This window comes from Myxine glutinosa, chromosome 6 (genome assembly GCF_964187855.1).
Source record: "Myxine glutinosa chromosome 6, kmMyxGlut1.1, whole genome shotgun sequence".
NCBI lineage: Eukaryota > Metazoa > Chordata > Myxini > Myxiniformes > Myxinidae > Myxine > Myxine glutinosa.
This window is the reverse complement of record NC_136266.1, coordinates 140800760-140820718: the sequence shown is the minus strand read 5'-3', so window position 1 is coordinate 140820718 and position 19959 is coordinate 140800760. Positions and strand designations below refer to the sequence as shown.

Sequence of the window (19959 nt, the reverse complement as noted above, 5' to 3'; positions counted from 1 at the left end):
TTGAAGAGGTTATGGGTCATCATGTGCACTGGTATGCCATCTCTGACCAGCACTTATGCACCACTGATGTCAAGCTTAGTGTGGTAGTTTTCAACAGCCTGGTCTCTTCCTTTCTTGTGAATGGATGTGATGTTGGCCATTTTCCAATCCTGTGGAAGAACCCTTTCATTGAGTGACTTTGTGACGATCATCTGTGGAGGTTCTACAATGACTTTTGCCACTGCCTTTTTCAAGCATCTTGGATGTACAGAGTCTTCAGAAAGTATTCACACCCCTTGACTTCTTTCACATTTAGGTGTTGCAGCCTGAATTTAAAATGGATTAAATTGAGATTTCTTGTCACTGATCTACACATAATATCCAATGTAATGTCAAAGTGGATTTTTGTTTTTTAGAAATTATTTTATTCATTTATAAATTTTAATTTTATTAATTTATTTACATGTTTTTTTGTTTTTATATATTTTTTAATATTTATTTTATTTATAAATTTATAATTGTGTAATTATATATATATAATTTTAATTTATAAATAATAATTTTTATATTTATTTTATTTATATATATATATATATATATATTTTAGAAACACGTTCAAAGTACACTGCCCCCATGCCAAATAAATAAATGACATATCCTCCAGCGCAAAGCATTGCCGGGGCACCTAAGGTGCCCAGCGATACCACCAGGCAACACATGGAGATGGTATTGGGAGAGGTGTACAATAATTGATGGATTAATTGTGTAATTAAAATAAATGATAACCGTAAAATAATTAATTTCTTAATCAAATGGCTAAGAGCACACCTAAACCACCAGTGTTTTATTCAAAGCTGTAACCCTTTGTGAAGTAATTAAATTATTAAATAATCGAAAACATTTAATAAATGATTAATTGATTAATCAATAAATCAAAAATATCCTTTATAGTCAAATCACTTGGTCACTGCGGTGTCCAAATATCAGCTTCCTTGCTTTGGTGCCTGAGATATTGCCCAGATGAGACATAAAATAAATAAGTGATTAATAAATCGATGATAATTTAGTAATTAATAGAGACTGTATTGTCTGTATTGCATTAATAGAGACTGTCTGTATTGCAGCTCATAGAAGACTGTATTGGGAGGGAGAGGTGTACAATAATTGATTGATTAATTGCATAATGAAAATTAATAAACACTTTTCAAAAAATGTTTTCTTAATCAATTGGCTAATAGCATACCTAAACCACCAGCGCTACATCCGAAGCTATAACTTTTTGAAAATTAATTAAATAGGTCATCAATCGAAATTAATTAATTAATTGATTAATCAATAACTAATTAATCAATGAATTGATTAATCAATCAAAAATATCCTTTATAGCCACATCACTTGGTCACTGTTGTGTCCAAATATTAGCTACCTAGCTCAAAAGGTGCCTCAGATATTGATTGCCCAGAAGAGAAAGGAAATAAAGAAGTTCTTAATTAATCAATAATAATCAAGTAATTTATCAATTAATAAATCAAAAAAAAAATACTGTTCTTGCCAAAGCACTTGCTCGTTATTGTGCCGAAATTTCAGCCTCCTAGCTCAAAGGATGGCTGAGATATCGCCCGGGCAAACAAACAAACAAACAAGAAAACAACCGGAGTGAAAACTGAGCACTCCGTTTCAGCGCGCGTCTTTGCCAGGCCCCTTTGGTGCCCGGCAATGATGTTATGCAGCGCCTGGAGATGGCATAGGAATGGTGGGTGTACAAAAAGACAAGGGGTGTTGATATTTTCTGATGGCACTATCCAGTCCTGCAGACTTTGAGCGCTTTAGAGCTTTGTGCACTTTTCCCTGAAAGGCCATTTAATGCCATTTTTATTTGTTAACATCAAATTTCAACGTAAACCCTTGCGTTCTCAGCACATTATTTTTCAATTGTTCGACAACATTTTCATTCAACAATGTTTTCTGATGATCTCGCTGTGGTATGTCTTCCTGCTTTTCATGACAGTTTTTAATCGTTTTTGGATCCAAAGTGGCAGGTCTTCCCTCTTACTGTCGCCACCATCTTTGAACTGAATTTATAGACTGCCAAACCTCATATTGTACACCGCGCCTTTCCTGTGCCATCTCCAGGTGCTGCATAACGTCATTTCCGGGCACCGAAGGGGGCCCGGAAATGACGCACGCTGAAAGGGAGTACTCGGTTTTCACTCCGGTTTTTTATTTTTATTTTTTTTATTTTTTTTTGTATACAAGATCGAGGCTCGTGAAAGAGCGAACATTTATCACACAGAAAGACAAACCGACACATAACCGACAAACCGACACATAAAACAAATAACATCGGGAGCGGTAGACAAGATGGGGAGAGAGGGGGAAGGACACAAACACAACATTTGGGAGCAGGAACCGAGAGACATGGAGACATCGAGAGATCTGTGGGAGGGAGAGGGCTTTGGGGGGGAGGCATGGGAAAGGGGGTGGGAGAGGCATAAAACATATGGACACTGCCAGGACTACCAGGAAAGAAGTTGGAATTACAAACAAGGTGGATCTGGGGTGAATTAGTGGGGGTAGAAAAGATCAAGGTTTTGGATGGGGGAAGATAAGAGATGGTAGTGAACAGCTGTTTTAAAGACCTGGAGGGAGGAGTGGGATTGAAGGGAGTGTGGGAGTTTGTTCCAGAGGCGGGAGAAAAGAGGAATGAAGGAGTGAAGGTGAGCAGAGAGCCGAGATTTCGGCAGTTTAACCATCAGAGGCTTGCTGGCAGATCTTGTGCGACCTGTAGGAATATTTGGGGGACAGAGCACAGAGAGAGCTGGGGGAGCAAGGCCGGAGAGGAGTCGGTAGAAGACAGAAAGACCACCTACCTGCCTGCGGTGAGTGAGTCAAAGGCCCTCAGAGATAGCTTCATCGCGGGAGATTCCAATGATTCTGAAAGCTTTGGTTTCAACAGCATGAAGCCGAGCTAGGTGTGAGGCAGGAGCACCAGCCCATAGGGGAGAACAGTATTCCATTGAGCTGCGGATGAAAGCCTTGTATGTGGTGAGGAGCTCAGGTGTGCCTAGGAAGGACATCGCACAACGGAGGATGCCCAGTCGGCGACTGGCTTTGCAGGCCAGCTTGGAAATGTGGTTTTCCCAAGAAAGATCATGGCAGATAGTGAGACCCAAAAGCTTGAGCGACAGAACTTCTTGGAGAGGATTGTTGAGAAAGTAGATGGGAGGGTTGTCCAGTCGATCTTTTCGGAGAGACATAGTAAGAGTGTGAAATTTGTCAGGATTGAAAGACATGTTCCACTTGTTTGACCAGTCTGTGATTTTGTCCAGGTCTTCAGAGAGTGAGGAGGCTGCAGACTGCCGATCTGAGGGAAGAGGAATGGAGCGGCAGAGAGTGGAGTCATCAGCATCATCAGCTTCAGAATTATTGGAATCTCCCGCGATGAAGCTATCTCTGAGGGCCTTTCACTCACTCACCGCAGGCAGGTAGGTGGTCTTTCTGTCTTCTACCGACTCCTCTCCGGCCTTGCACCCCCATCTCTCTCTGTGCTCTGTCCCCCAAATATTCCTACAGGTCGCACAAGATCTGCCAGCAACCCTCTGTTGGTTAAACTGCCGAAATCCCGGCTCTCCGCTCACCTTCACTCTTTCATTCCTCTTTTCTCCCGCCTCTGGAACAAACTCCCTCACTCCCTTCAATCCCACTCCTCCCTCCAGGTCTTTAAAACAGCTGTTCACCACCATCTCTTATCTTCCCCCATCCAAAACCTTGATCTTTTCTACCCCCGCTAATTCACCCCAGATCCACCTTGTTTGAAATTCCAACTTCTTTCCTGGAAGTCCTGGCAGTGTCCATATGTTTTATACCTCTCCCACTGCCCCCTTCCCACGCCCCCCCCCCCCCCCCAAAGCCCTCGCCCTCTCTCAGATCTCTCGATGTCTCCATGTCTCTCGGTCCCTGCTCTCAAATGTTGTGTTTGTGTCCTTCCCCCTCTCTCCCCATCTTGTCTACCGCTCCCTATGTTATATGTTTTATGTGTCGGTTTGTCTTTCTGTGTGATTAATGTTCGCTCTTTCACGAGCCTCGATCTTGTATACAAAAAAAAAATAAAAAAAAAATAAAAATAAAAAAAAATAAAAAAAAAAAAAAATAGAGAGGATTTTCCAGAGAGTCGGAGAGATCATTGATAAAGACCAGAAAAAGCACAGGGCCCAGCACACTGCCTTGGGGAACTCCAGCCTGAACAGGAAGGGGAGATGAGAGAAATCCATTCAGGGCCACACGTTGACTACGACCAGAGAGGAAGTCCGCAAGCCATGCATGGAGATTTCCATGGATACCATAGGAGTAGAGTTTGGTGAGCAGAGCTGGGTGCCAGACCGTATCGAAGGCACGTGATATGTCAAGGGAGACAGCTCTGATTTCCTGTTTGGCATTGAGGACCTCCATCCATTGTTGAGACAGGAGAAGCAGCATGTCCAGAGTAGAGTGACCTGGTCTGAATCCAAATTGATGATCAGAGATCAAGCCATTGGAGAAGAGGAAAGATTTCATATCCGAAGCAATGATGGATTCCATGACTTTGCTGATAATTGGGAGCAGGCTGATTGGTCTGTAGTTAAAAGGATCTGTTTTTGCACCTTTTTTGTGTAAAGCGGTAATGTTTGCTGATTTCCAGGATGCTGGCAGATGACCTTGAGCAAAAGATAGGGTGAAAAGAACAGAGAGAGGGTGAGATAGAGCGGCAGAGCAGGATTTTAGGACCCGTGGGCTGATGCCGTCTGGTCCAGTTGCAGAATCAGAGTCGAGGTTAGACAAAAACTCCTCCACCTTGTCAGGAGAGAAGGACACAGAGTCCAGGAGCAGTTGGGTTCGACTGGGAAAGGTGGGAACAGAGAGAGATGGGTTTGGGACTAAAGATTTTGAGGCAAACACATAGTTGAGGCATTCGGCTTTGTCACGTGCAATGTCAACTGTGTGGCCATTTGAGGTAAGGGAGGGGATGGAGGGGGAACAAACACCAGAAACGGATTTGACCAGACGCCACCAGGATTTGGAGGAAGGAGACAGGTTTGAGAGTTCGTTCTTGAGTGAGGAGAGATAGTGCTTCCTGGCACTCCTGAGGGTAGACACACACTTGTTCCGAGCTTGGTGGAAGGAACTGAGATTGCCTTCAGTTGGATTAGCCTTCCAAGAGGCAAAGGCAAGTTGTTTCAGGGCAACTGCCTCACCACAAGATTCGGTGTACCATGGACGGGAGGAAGGGTAAGACAACTGAAGACGAGATGGGATAAATCTGTGCATGAGAGAGATCAGTTTGCTTTGGAAGAATTCCCAGGAAGAATTGATGTCAGAGGCAGTGGAGATGGGAGACCAATCCAGACGATTGATGGCTGCTTGAAGCCCGTCCCAGTCGGCCTGAGTGAAATGCCAGACTCTTCGACGCTGAGGAGGCTCTCTGAGAATGGCCAGAGAGATGTCCACTTTGACAAGCACATGATCAGAAGAACCGATTGGAGCAGAAGAAGAGCAGCAGACATTAGCAGGGAAGTTTGTTATAAACAAGTCTAGAAGAGAAGAAACTCCATTGGCTGAGATCCGGGTCGGGAAATTGATAGATTGTGTCAATCCCAGTGAGTCACAGAAGTCCTTTGCTGAGGTGCCATGACTGGTGAGAGAGGAACCCACACCCAACCAGGTGGCATGATGACAGTTGAAGTCACCACATATGAGGAAGAGAGAGTTGGGATGAGTGGATAGAAGTTGGTCCATGTTGTCAGAGAGTGAAATGTAAATTGAGTCATCACTGTTTGGGGGACGGTACAGAACACATATGAACAAAAGGTGGGAGCGGAGAGGAAGCCGTAGCCAGAGGTACTCCTGGGGGTGAGGAGGAGAGAGGGCAGTGCAAGGAGAGTGAGGAAGAGTGTTTTTGATAAAGATAGCCACCCCACCACCAGGACGAGGCTCAGGTCTATCATACCGGAAGAGGGAGTAACCAGGAAGAGATATTGAGTAATCAGAGACATCTTGAAGGAGGAAAGTCTCTGTTAAGCAGATCAGGTCTGGATTGTCAGAAGCAACCTGTATGGAGAGATCAGTCAGGTTTGAGCGAAGGCCCCGGATGTTTGAGGTCCATACCGTTAAAGAAGAGAGAGGGGGAGCATCGGGTACAGGGGAGGGGAGGAGTAGGGTAAGATGAAGGATGAGAGGGGGAGGTAGGGAGAGCAGTTGATAGTGTGTCAGAGATTACAGAAGAGTTCCAAGAAAGGGAAGGATGAGGAGGATGAAAGGTTTGGTGGTGAAGGGATGAGGCAGAGTGAGGGGTTGTTTGAGGGGGGGCATGGGACAGTAGAAGGTTGGGGGGGGGGGTGGAGGCATGACATAGAAGGGAGACGAGGTGGGGAGGAGGCAACTTTGAGGAGGGGGGAGGAGGGAGAATTTGAGAGGAATGGTATGGGGGGAGATTTGAAGGGGAGGAGTGAGGCGGGAGTTTAGGAGGGGAGGGGCAAGGGGGGAGTTTAGGAGGGGAGGGGCAAGGGGGGAGTCTAGTAGTGGAGGGGCAAGGGGGGAGTTTAGGAGTGGAGGGGCAAGGGGGGGGATTTGGAGGGGAGGGGCAAGGGGGGACTTTAGGAGGGGAAGGGCAGGGGGGGAGTTCAGGAGTGGAGGGGCAAGGGGGGAGTTTAAGAGTGTCGGTGCAAGGGGGGGTTTTGGAGGGGAGGGGCAAGAGGGGAGTTTAGAAAGTGGATGATTAATGAAAGACGAACATTGATAACAAATTGGGTTTGTTGTGATTTTCAAGTTAGCAATCCGATTCAGAACGATGGAGGAGGGATGGAATGAATGTGAATTTAGACCATGTAGTGAGGGAGACGTATAAGATATTGAATTGCTTTTTTTTGACGTGGAATGAGTTGGAGAGGAAATTGAGAAAAGCCTTTTAAATAGGAAGAAAAACAGCGTGTTGTAATATACCACTGAATAAACCACTGAAGGGGAAAGGTTAAACATATTTAAAATAATATTTAAACAGAACCGTGAACAATCTTATATGCACAAAATACCAACGGGGGGAGGGCCGAGAGGGACCACCACGAGTCACGTGAACAGGGCAAAAGGTGGATGGCAAGGAGATAATGGGGGCGGGGCGAAAAGCACCGCGATACACCTGGACAGAAAGAACAGGATGAGACAACTGCACACGTGGAGAAAGGAAAAATAAATGTTTTTTTTTGTTGTTGTTGTTTTTTGGGGGGCGGGGGTGGGGTGGGGATTTAAAACGTTAGACAGAGAGTATTACGTTCGGTGTAGAAGGGAAAAACTGAGAGCCAAGCAAAACACGATGTAGGGGACTTAAGTTAACAAACACCGACAGGGGTACAAGGCCGCACACGAGGCGCAGAACAGGATTAATTAATTACGAGTTACAGGAAATTCAAACCAAAACTAACTATAAACAAACAATAAAGCATGGACGATAAAGTAACGAGTTGAAATTTGACAAACACACGAATGAAAAAATAACCACTTTGGATGCCCGGAGAGAAACCAAGCCTCCAGGTCGGAAGCTTCAACAACTAGGCCGCGTGGCTGCGCGCGGCACGAGATACTCGACTATTTTTTACAGGTATGAAAGATTAACCCCGATAAAACTTCCGAGGGACACTTAAAAGGTACACATACGTAAGATAAACAGTTTAGACAAGAATACAAATGTGACAATGACTTAGCTTCGAGCGTGCGTGAAGATCGTGGAACAGCTTCGAAAATCCGTGACCGCCCCGATCAAGATCTCGCCTTGTTTGTCTGGGCGATATCTCAGCCAACGTTTGAGCTAGGAAGCTGATATTTGGACATGCTAATGACCAAGTAATTTGGCTGTAAGGGCTATTTTTGATTTATTGATTGATCAATTAATCGATTAATTATTTTATTATTCGATTAATGACTTGATTAATGAATTTTTTAAAAGTTACAGATTCGGATGAAATGGTGGTGGTTTATGTTAGACTAGACGGATTTCTGAGAAATGTGAATGTTCGTTGCATTTTTGGGTAAAAGTTGGGATCCTCACTTTTTAACATAATTAGGGTATGCTGAATCTGATTAACCCGGTTCCGAAGCCAAATTTTGAGTTTTTGACCTTCTAATTACCATAAACAAAATGGCCACCAAATTGCCATTTTTGGACAATTTCTTTGAACATGCATTTATATATCATGTATATACATGCAGCTCTTTTACTTTAACTTTATAACGTTTACCCCAAAATGCACCTTGAAACTTATAGATGGCCTTTTTTCATAAATCCGTCTCGTCTATATTATGGTTGGTGACATATTGAAAGAGACATTCAAACTGATATTAAAATTGGACACTATAAAATGGGAAATGGTTTTTATAAGACAATGTTTCATACAACCATTTTTTCTAAAATTAAGTATACATGGCCATGAAGCACAAACATTCAGGAATGTCACACATGTTGTTTTGCCAAACTACATCAAATTCATACAAGGGGTCTGATCATCACTCTGTTTCTGACAGGCACACACTGATGTGCACCTCAACTCTGAATAGCGACATTTGCAGCGTCGAGTCTTGCATTGCTTCTGGCATGCACAACAAATCATCTCGAGGCAAATTTCTGGGATTGGACTCGGTGACATCAGAATAGGCTCTAGTCCTGAATCGCCACGTTTCCATCCCATTTCCACAGGTGCAGGAAGGTCAGGTATGGCACAATGAGCATTTCTCCATACCATGGCTTGATGGTGTACTCACATCAAATGGAAATGAAGAGCATCACGTGTCGGTGACATTGCTTCTGGTTTACAAGTCTTGGAGAACAACATATGTCGTGCTGAATCAACAGAGGTTGTTCTGTGCACATTATATATTTTGCAGACAAACGCTTCTGCAGATTTGATTGTCTCCTCTGTGAGTTCACCAATGCCCAAGTTCTTCAGCAGTTTATGGTGCTCTTTGAAGACTTTCCATGATGTTAGTTTGGTGTGATTTGCAAAATAGGAGGTGGTGTCACACCCAGTTAATGCGTGAAATGGTAGCAGTGCTGTGGACAAACTTCTCGGTAGATTGTTTAAAACGGCATCAATTGGTTTATGACGCCGTTTCTTTGATGTACCCGACATCATCCAATGATGTTCACATTGAGCATGTGGGAAGTGGGAAACCAAAAGCAGAACATCGGTGTCCCTTGATGGCACAACATCTGTCTTAAACTGGCTGTGCACAGTAGATTACCACAGAGCTGCATGTACATACATGATATATAAATGCTTGTTCAAAGAAATTGTCCAAAAATGGCAATTTGGCAGCCATTTTGTTTATGCTAATTATAAGGTCAAAAACTCAAAATTCGGCTTGGGAACCGGGTTAATCGAATTCAGCATACCCTAATTATGTGAAAAAGTGAGGTTCCCAACTTTTACCCAAAAATGCACCTAGAAGCTTATTTATGGCGCTTTTCCATAAATACGTCTCGTCTATTAACTATTAGCCAATAGTTAATATTATAATATAATAGTTAATAGTCTATTAGCCAATTGATTAACTTTTGAATTTTTTAATGATTATTATTTTTTTGTTTTCATTTTTAATCGTTTCTTTTTTTTCTTTCTCATCTGAGTGATATCTCAGGCACCTTTTGAGCTAGGAAGCTGATATTTGGACACGACGGAGACCAAGTGATGTGGCTATAAAGGATATTTTTGATTTATTGATTAATCGATTAATTATTTATTTATTTATAAATTTATTATTTAATATTTTATTAATGACTTATTTAATTAAATTTCTAAAAGTTACATCTTCGGATGAAGCACTAGTGGTTTAGTTATGCTATTAGCCAATTGATTAAGAAAATATTTTCTGACAATCTTTTATTGATTTTAATTATGCAATTAATCAATCAATTATTGCACACCTCTCACTCCCAATGCAGTCTCTATGAGCTGCACGGCGGTATTGCCGGGTGCCAGAGGCGCCATGATGTTAGCGCCTTTTTGCAATGCCGCGCTGGAGGATATTTAATTATTTGGCATGGGGGCGGTGTACTTTGAATGTATCTGTACTTGTTCGTGTTCTTTTGCGTAACAGGCAAAATGGAGTTGATCTCAGCAATAATGGATCGATCTGAAAACAAAGAAAAAAATACGATTAATGGCAATAAACAAACTTTCAAGCAACAAAAAAATTATCCTCTATCTATGATAACAGATTATTTATAGATTGAAAATCGGGATTTAATTAAGGATAGTCCTGGAAACCACATTGATTAGAGGCCATCTACATATTGTACACTCGCAAAAGTAGACGGATAACAATGAGTCGGAGAGAGACAGAGACAGAGACAGAGACAGAGACAGAGACAGAGACAGAGACAGAGACAGAGACAGAGACAGAGACAGAGACAGAGACAGAGACAGAGACAGAGACACAGAGACACAGAGACACAGACACACAGACACACAGACAGACAGACAGACAGACAGACACAGACAGACAGACAGACACACAGACAGACACACAGACAGACAGACAGACAGACAGACACACAGACACACAGACAGACAGACACACAGACAGACAGACACACAGACAGACACACAGACAGACACACAGACAGACACACAGACACACAGACAGACACACAGACAGACACACAGACAGACACACAGACAGACACACAGACAGACACACAGACAGACAGACAGACAGACACACAGACACACAGACAGACACACAGACAGACACACAGACAGACACACAGACAGACACACAGACAGACACACAGACAGACACACAGACAGACACACAGACAGACACACAGACAGACACACAGACAGAGACACAGACAGAGACACAGACAGAGACACAGACAGAGACACAGACAGAGACACAGAGAGAGAGAGAGAGCGAGCAGAGGGAGGGGAGGGTTAGTATAGTATATTGCACAAAAATGTTAGTCAACAAAAAATAGTTGTGTAAAAACAAAAAGGGAGCTCTGTAAATTCGCCATGGCTTGCAAAAGCAGCCTGAATAAAACAAAAAGGGGGCTCTGTCTACTTTAATGCCATGGCTTGCAAAAGCAGCCTGACTAATGTTCACCAGGTGGTGGTTAATCATATTCAAAAAGGGTGTTATAACATACCCAAACTTCCCCAGCCTTGTGACTAATTAATTAAGAGCCTTCACGAAGCGGCTTAAGCACTCCAGCAAGCACTCCAATGAAATGGATGATAAGGAACGGCTCGCTTGGCAAGTGATAGCAAGCTGATTGCTTCTGGTTGAAATGGCCAAGGAATTTTAAAAACAGATCACAGGTACAGTGACCCTATCCCATGGAAGTATGAATTAAGTTAATAATTATTATTTTGTTAAAAAAAACAAAAACTAACCCCAGAAGGAGAATGACAGCCTCGATTGAATAAATGAATATATACACTTGGTTATAAAATCGCCAGATATGGTAAATTTTATCAGATTTCACTCGAGATTTGGACATTTATTTAGTCTGCAGCATCCAATCCTCATATCCAAATCCAGATTTTGATGATATGCTTCAATTATGTTATGATAATCGATTGTGTTTCCAAGGCAAGGCACGTTTGAATAGGCCGAAACAAAATGGTGGGTCAAGAACCCAGCGAGGTGCAATGGGCTGACTAAGATGGCGGGCCGCCATATTGGTAAGGCTTTTTCGGGTTTTTCTTATGAGCACCTCGTTAATCATCTTCATAAAGTGTGTTATAACACACCAAAACACCCAGTCTTCATCCTTGCAATCTGTTGGAGGTCCAGGTGTATGCATGCAAAGTTTGGGGCTGCTAGGTTTCATGGTTTTGGAGTTATGGAGGAGACGGATGGACGTTCGGACACTGCCTTTTATTAGTCCCCTACCGGTGTACACCGGAGGGGTCTATAGGTTTGCACTCCGTCCCTCAGTCTGTCAGTCTGTCAGTCTGTCCGTCCGTCATGCAAAGAACAGTTTTCCGGACTTTTTTTTCTGAACTCTTAATGCTAATGATTTCAATCTTGGTACATGGTTTCCTCATGATAAGTTACAGATCAAGTTCGAACTTCATGACGTTTCGATCATTTTTGACAAAGTTATGGCACTTTGAACTTTGGTAATTTCCCCAACAGTTTTCCGGCGACAGACTGCCGGTAGGGGACATGTATTGCAGCGCAATATTCAGAATGCTTGTTGAGTTTGAGACGAATCGCTTCAAATTTGCCTCAAATCTTTCAAATATTGCCTTTTTAAAATATAATCACTGCAGTTGCCTCATGCAAGTCAATCAATGAATAATGTTTTCAACAGCATTCTACAGCTTGGCATCCTGTAATACTTGCCAAGGTGTGCATGTGCATGCGTGTCATACAAGACCACCTTCATTCCTGGATTTCTGACTTCCTCTATTTGCGTAGTCAACCAGTTGCTAAGCTACTGGGGCCCCCTCATATCTCTCCTCTACCAAAGGCAGTATATTGGACCCAGTCTTGTTCCTCATCAATACAAATAACCTCTCCAATACGTTGGAAAACCCACTCTTCCTTTTTGCAGTCTATTCCACATTGTGTCATATAGTACCCAATCCAACTGACAGGAAGTCATCAGCTGCATCACTCGCTGCTCATCTGAAATCGATGATATGCTAGTCTGATGGAACAAGTCCTTCACTCCGATAAAATCTTCAGTCTCTGTCGCTCCGAAGAATTGTGAAATGAACACTCCTATCTATTTCCATGGTCGGCCAATGGAAAGGGTTTATCCCCTTGACCTTTTGAGCCTCACCATCAGCCATGACCTCTCCTAAGCCGACCATATAGCAAATATGACCTCCAAAGCCAGCCTCTGACTGCGCATCCTCTGTCATGCCAATTCTTCTTGAAAAATCAGAACTAGTCACAGCCTACATGACCTTTATCCCATAGTTCAATGAGGCATAGTAATGCATAACCCCTCCCCTTCCCTCACTGCTTTCTCAGTCATCTGACCCTCCGCAGCAACTTCAGGATGCATATTCTTCCAGTAAACCCCCTTGTAGTTAAACTCCCAAACTCCAGGCTCTTTTCACACCTCGACTCTTTTTCTTCCTTGCTTCTTTTGTCTGTGGAACAGCCTTCCTGAAGCTGTGCTATTCCATTCTTCCCTTAAACATTTCAAGCAGGTGGTGCAGTGCCATTTAGTGTCAACCTTCATTCTTATCCACATTTTCCCCCCAATGACCCAGCTTAGCTCAACCTTCTTACTTCCATGTTTCCTCCTCAACTTTCTTTCTCCTCTTTTCCTGCTTTTTAATTCCCTTGCTTAGTACCCAACTGTTGCTCAAGTGTCAATTCAAATTTGTTATTCCATGAGCCTCGATCGTGTAAAGAAAAAGAAAAATTGTATGTAAAATTTTGATTCTCTCCCAAGCTTATGATTATTCATCTGGATTGGCATGCATTTCTTTTTTTCTTTTTTTTTGCTGCTGTTTTTCTTGCCAGCAGTGGCTCTTAATGAGGAGACTGAAATCCCCACTTATTTCGAAGCCTTTCCTCCTCTGCCTGAAAGGGCTCTGGCGGAAACCGCATCTACCCGTCAAGGAGTCTGGGGAAAGATTCGCCCACTACGCTCTTCTAACATCACTCAGGTAAGGCTTTTCCTGCACCATGGGAATTTTGGTTTGCTTATTTCATACTAAAATTTTAATTTGCTCACATGCCCACGTCACTTGTGTGTTTGTACTTTTTCATGCACAGAGATCGAAAGTGACAGCAGAGCGGGGAAAAACAGGTCATTTAAAAAAGATCAGGGAAAATTGTGACCGCCCTCCCCTTTTTCCCTCGTCTCTTCTCGTTTGTTAGTTGTTAGTTGTCAGATGGTTTGCTCCTTTTCTGTTTCATCTCTGCTTTCCCCTTCCCCTTTTTTGCTGTGGTTCAGCTTGTGTGCAGGTTGTTCACCCCCATGTGTCAGGACTTCTACCCCTGCACATACCCTCATCCTCACTCTCATTCTTTTTTTTTTTTTTTTTTTTTTTTTTTTTTTTTTTGTATACAAGATCGAGGCTCGTGAAAGAGCGAACATTAATCACACAGAAAGACAAACCGACACATAAAACATATAACATAGGGAGCGGTAGACAAGATGGGGAGAGAGGGGGAAGGACACAAACACAACATTTGAGAGCAGGGACCGAGAGACATGGAGACATCGAGAGATCTGAGAGAGGGCGAGGGCTTTGGGGGGGGGGGGGGCGTGGGAAGGGGGCAGTGGGAGAGGTATAAAACATATGGACACTGCCAGGACTTCCAGGAAAGAAGTTGGAATTTCAAACAAGGTGGATCTGGGGTGAATTAGCGGGGGTAGAAAAGATCAAGGTTTTGGATGGGGGAAGATAAGAGATGGTGGTGAACAGCTGTTTTAAAGACCTGGAGGGAGGAGTGGGATTGAAGGGAGTGAGGGAGTTTGTTCCAGAGGCGGGAGAAAAGAGGAATGAAAGAGTGAAGGTGAGCGGAGAGCCGAGATTTCGGCAGTTTAACCATCAGAGGGTTGCTGGCAGATCTTGTGCGACCTGTAGGAATATTTGGGGGACAGAGCAGAGAGAGAGCTGGGGGTGCAAGGCCGGAGAGGAGTCGGTAGAAGACAGAAAGACCACCTACCTGCCTGCGGTGAGTGAGTGAAAGGCCCTCAGAGATAGCTTCATCGCGGGAGATTCCAATAATTCTGAAAGCTTTGGTTTCAACAGCGTGAAGCCGAGCTAGGTGTGAGGCAGGAGCACCGGCCCATAGGGGAGAACAGTATTCCATTGAGCTGCGGATGAAAGCTTTGTATGTGGTGAGGAGCTCAGGTGTGCCGAGGAAGGACTTCGCACGACGGAGGATGCCCAGTCGGCGGCTGGCTTTGGAGGCCAGCTTGGAAATGTGGTTTTCCCAAGAAAGATCATGGCAGATAGTGAGACCCAAAATCTTGAGCGACAGAACTTCTTGGAGAGGATTGTTGAGAAAGTAGATGGGAGGGTTGTCCAGTCGATCTTTTCGGAGAGACATAGTAAGAGTGTGAGATTTGTCAGGATTGAAAGACATGTTCCACTTGTTTGACCAGTCTGTGATTTTGTCCAGGTCTTCAGAGAGTGAGGAGGCAGCAGACTGCCGATCTGAGGGAAGAGGAATGGAGCGGCAGAGAGTGGAGTCATCAGCAAAGAGATAGAGAGGATTTTCGAGAGAGTCAGAGAGATCATTGATGAAGACCAGAAAAAGCACGCTGTGCCAGAAAAAGCACGCTTCTCACTTCTACTCTGCTGTTGGTGTTTCCCCCTTTCCAATTTGTTCCCTTCCATTCTGCTCTAGCTCTTCCACAAGCCTCAATCATGTGTACAAAACAAAAATGAGCCTCAATCACGTGTATTGTGCTGAGAGAAATGGGGATGTCAGAGCTGCTGATATGTCTGATAAGCTTATACACCAAACAAGAAGCCACGGTGACAGCAGAGTAGCTTGGTCTTCTTCTCCTCTTCCCTTTGTAAGGGGTGAGGTCCAATGGCACCAATCTTCTGCTCTGCCTTGAGCACTATACTCCTCCACCTCCCTCTGTCCTCAGCCAACTCTCTCCACTCTCCAACCACCCCCACCTCACTGATATACTGCAATTAAGATGGGGGGATTGTGTGAGGAGTTACATCCCTCGTTGCACAATCCTCCCAATTCAACCGCAATCTACCTCTCCCTCCTATTTTGCTCCATCAACCTATCCGCTCTCTTTGCCATTCTCTCTTCGCCCATCTGCATCGTGTCCAGCCCATCGCAGCTGGCATTTCACCAATCTCCCTGTCAAGCTCATCTGCACACCAATCTCCTCACTCGGTTCATCCATCCTCCTATCCACACTCTTCACTCCTGCAATCGTCCTGATCCAGTTGTTCTCTCAAACCTGCAGCCTCTGTTGTTGTCTGTCAGTGACACCATTTCCAGTCTGTAAAGGTAGGCTTGCATTATGCACAACATCAGAACCTTACTTTCAATTTCCTTGATATCTTTTTTCTGTAATTAATTCCTCCACCGTCTTCCACACATTTGCACCCACCTGGATTCTCCTCCACACCTATGCCCCTGACTTATCATCCCCGGTCACTGTTCCCCCAGATACTCAAACCGATTTGCTTGTCTGATCTCCTTCCCCTCTAACCTGATATTCATTTCTTTTCTCTGCTGCCTGACCCACATTACCTCCATCTTCTCCATCCTCATCTTCAGCCCATGCTTCTGAAATTCCTCAGTCTACCACCGGTACTTCCTGCATCTCCAACCTACTCTCCACCACAATAGCCAGATTGTCCACATACAATATCCTCCGCAGAATACCCCTAAGGTTTACCTTCCTGCTTACAAGCTCTGTCACCATGATAAACATAAGTTGGATGAGATGGAGGCTGGAGTTAGGATTGGAGGAAGATGTATCAACAACCTCAAGTAACCGTTGCAAACCATGAGGAAGGAAAGTGAAAAATCCGGTCTTGATTTGCATGTTAAAAAAAGACTAAAATCTTATCAACTGAGAATATTGATGTGTTTGGATTGGGAGGCGATCATGTGGAAATGGTGGAAGGTTTCATTTTCCTGGGTTGTAAGATTCAAGTGAGTCGAGAATGTGGAGGACAACAACAACAGGCATTTTAAGGCCATTTTCCCTGCTACGGAGCCTTGCGGGTCCCATGACAATCATCATGGTTCCCTTTTGGATGCAATGTTTTATGGACGGATACCCTTTCCTGACGCCAACCCATTTATCTCAGGATAGGTTTGTTTTGAAAAATCTGATCCTAAATGTCTCCAGAAGTCAGCCATGACTTAAAGAAACTCGATAACCACAGAAGAAATTATGAAATCCATTGGAATTCTACTTCCTTCTTAATAGTTAATTTTTTCCATTTAGGGTTGTAAAGTGAGAAATCAATAGCATTCGGGTCAAGCAAATCTTCATTTTTAAAATTTGGCTTTTGTTTTATTTCATAAGAGAGGTCATTGCAACGTTTTTATTTATTTATTTATTGGGCGGTAGTGTGACTTGTGCGGAGGGCTGTTTGAGACCACGGCATATTTAGCAATGTTCAAAAATGTTTATTTGGCCTGACATATTCTTGTCTTGAACTTGGCTTGCTATTCGACATTTGGGTTTTATTCTCTGGATCCATGTTCGTAGGTGTTCCATGTGCCCCTTGAGGAGCGAAAGTATAAAGATATGACCCAGTTTGGCGAAGGCGAGCAGGGCAAGATCTGTTTGGAGATAATGCATAAAACTGGTGCCCACATCGAGCTCTCTCTTTCTAAAGACCAAGGCCTCTCCATCATGGTGACTGGAAAGCAGGATGCTGTTATGAAAGCACGGAAGGACATAGTCACCCGCTTACAAACTCAGGTATTTTAGAAATGTTGTCTTATTGTATTGTTTTTAATTAGAAAAACTGTAAGGGTTTAAAAAAATGTCATTGCAAAACTGTTGAGAAATCGGCAATAATTACACATTACTACTATTCCAGTAATTGCAAAGTGCAGGCCTTGTGTAATGCATATAACACCAATCCTCAAACTGCTCATCAGCACACCACCTCGGAGCAGGCAATCGTAAATAACGTGCATTACATCGCTGTTTTTAGAAATGCAGTGTGACAAGAAGATTTGTATTATTTCTAACTTGTGTCGTCCATTTTCCTGATCAGGCAACGGCCACAGTTGGAATTCCCAAGGAACACCACCGCTTCATCATCGGGAGGAATGGAGAGAAAATGCAAGACTTGGAATTGAAGACTGCCACAAAGATTCAGATCCCACGTCCAGACGACGCCAGCAACCAGATAAAGATCACGGGTACAAAGGAAGGGATAGAGAAGGCCCGTCACGAGATTCAGCTCATTTCAGCTGAGCAGGTCTGAAAGGGCCAAAAGGGATTTGGGTACAAACTGATGTGTTGGAAGTCAGACGAAAACTATCCATCTGACCTTCTGCCATATTTTTTTAATGAATTAAATAATTCACTGGTTTGTGTTACAGGCAGCACTTTAAAACATAAGTTTAGATTTTTATGTGAATAACAGCTTTTGGTCTCTTTTATTTTTCTCTCTGCCAGGACAAACGAGCAGTGGAGCGTGTGAGCATCGATAAAGTCTTCCACCCTTTCATCACTGGTGCTTTCAACAAGGTGGTGAATGAGCTGATGAGTGAAACGGGCACACGCATCAACATTCCTCCTCCGAGCGTCGGCAAGGATGAGATTGTCATCACTGGGGAAAAAGAGGCCGTTTCTCAGGCAGCTGCTAAGATCCGTCACATATATGAGCAGAAGGTGCGTGTTTTTGCATCGACAGCAATGGGTTGCTCCGATTGTATTCTCCCTTAAGGCCTTTAGACCTTGGGCCGAACAAGCAAAATGTGTCTATTTTATTTTTATTTTTTACTTTTGTGGCCCATCTCTGGTACCTAGCTGAAAATTTGCATATATTTAGTTTAAAAATCACTTATAAAGAATTCATAATTTGTCAGAGCAAAAAGTTGCACATTAATTAGTTATATCAATCAGCAAAAACTATAGCGCCATCTTGTGTCCATTATTATATAGCTATGTATAACTGAATGGGAATTCTAAATATAAAGTATGTTGTCTATGTAGAGATGGGGAAACTGTCCACAGGAGTGTGGGTGATCGAGTTCACACACACACACACACACACACACACACACACACACACACACACACACACACACACACACACACACACACACACACACACACACACACACACACACACACACACACACACACACACACACACACACACACACCATACAAAGTAAGGAAATGATACAATAATTTTTTTTACCAGAAGATGGCCATTCTAATTTTTATATCAAACTAAGTGATTTTTTTTTTTTTTTTAATTCTTCATGAACTGAAATGAATTGGCAAACTAGTTATCAAAGCTCTTATTAAGAATGAATTGGAATGTTATTAAAATAACATTTATTAAAAATTAACTTGTGAAATCTTTTTTAAATCTTCTTTTAAAATATTTTAAAATGGAATCACTCTGCTGTGCGTATTGACGACTTGCATGAAGCAAAACCCCGAGGAACTAACATAAGAATCTTCGCCTTCCATAGTTGCATCTGACATGTAAGTCGTCATGACAGCTGCGCCATTACTGTATTTCGAGTCTGAAACGAAGCACGCATTTGGCTGATTAGCGCTCAAGGCCGCACGTGGGCTATGTTACACGTGCTGTGATTGGACAATACTTATTAAAAAGATCGTCAACATTTTGGATGTTTTTTCAACATTTTGAAAATATATGCAAGTTTTGTGCTTAACGAGTTTCAGATATATGAATTCTGTAATATTTTTACACAACATATTATAAATGCAGGTAGATATGCGAGGTGGGTCACAAAAGTAAACAAAACTGGCTTGGCCCATGGTCTACTTTTTGTATTAGTTGTATTTGAATGAGAAATCTCCAAAGTTTAAAGAGTAAAGTGGAGAACTGGTTTTCATCACGAAGACGAGTGTCATTCTCTGTTCGCGGACATGTAGAACGATGAATGGAATGGACAGAACAATTATTTATTTCGGCTTGGCAGTTATCGTTGTTTTAAAATTGTGACACTTTGATAGAACCTGTATTGTAGTGTGAGCGGAAACTCGTTGACGAGCATTGCTGGTCAATATTCCCACTACTCAGGTGTGTGTGTGTGTGTGTGTGTGTGTGTGTGTGTGTGTGTGTGTGTGTGTGTGTGTGTGTGTGTGTGTGTGTGTGTGTGTGTGTGTGTGTGTGTGTGTTAGTGTGTGTTAGTGTGTGTTAGTGTGTGTTAGTGTGTGTTAGTGTGTGTTAGTGTGTGTTAGTGTGTGTTAGTGTGTGTTAATGTCCGAGTTAAAATGGCTTTTGAATGACTAATTTTAATACCTGACGATAGTGCGTTTCA

The 19959-nt window shown here is 43.0% G+C and overlaps 1 protein-coding gene across 10 annotated transcripts in view; it reads left to right on the top strand.

Moving 5' to 3' along the window:
* Positions 1 to 19959, top strand: part of LOC137430373 (vigilin) — a 168793-nt gene that overhangs the window by 75863 nt on the left and 72971 nt on the right. For 5 of the 10 annotated variants that reach the window (XM_078780592.1, XM_078780593.1, XM_078780594.1 and 2 more), the window contains 4 exons: positions 13495 to 13640; positions 17186 to 17401; positions 17703 to 17909; positions 18110 to 18325. In XM_078780592.1, coding sequence (XP_078636718.1) covers positions 13495 to 13640; positions 17186 to 17401; positions 17703 to 17909; positions 18110 to 18325 — 785 coding nt within the window. The remainder of the gene's footprint in view (positions 1 to 13494; positions 13641 to 17185; positions 17402 to 17702; positions 17910 to 18109; positions 18326 to 19959) is intronic. The other 5 variants (XM_078780597.1, XM_078780598.1, XM_078780599.1 and 2 more) reach the window with 2 other exon arrangements.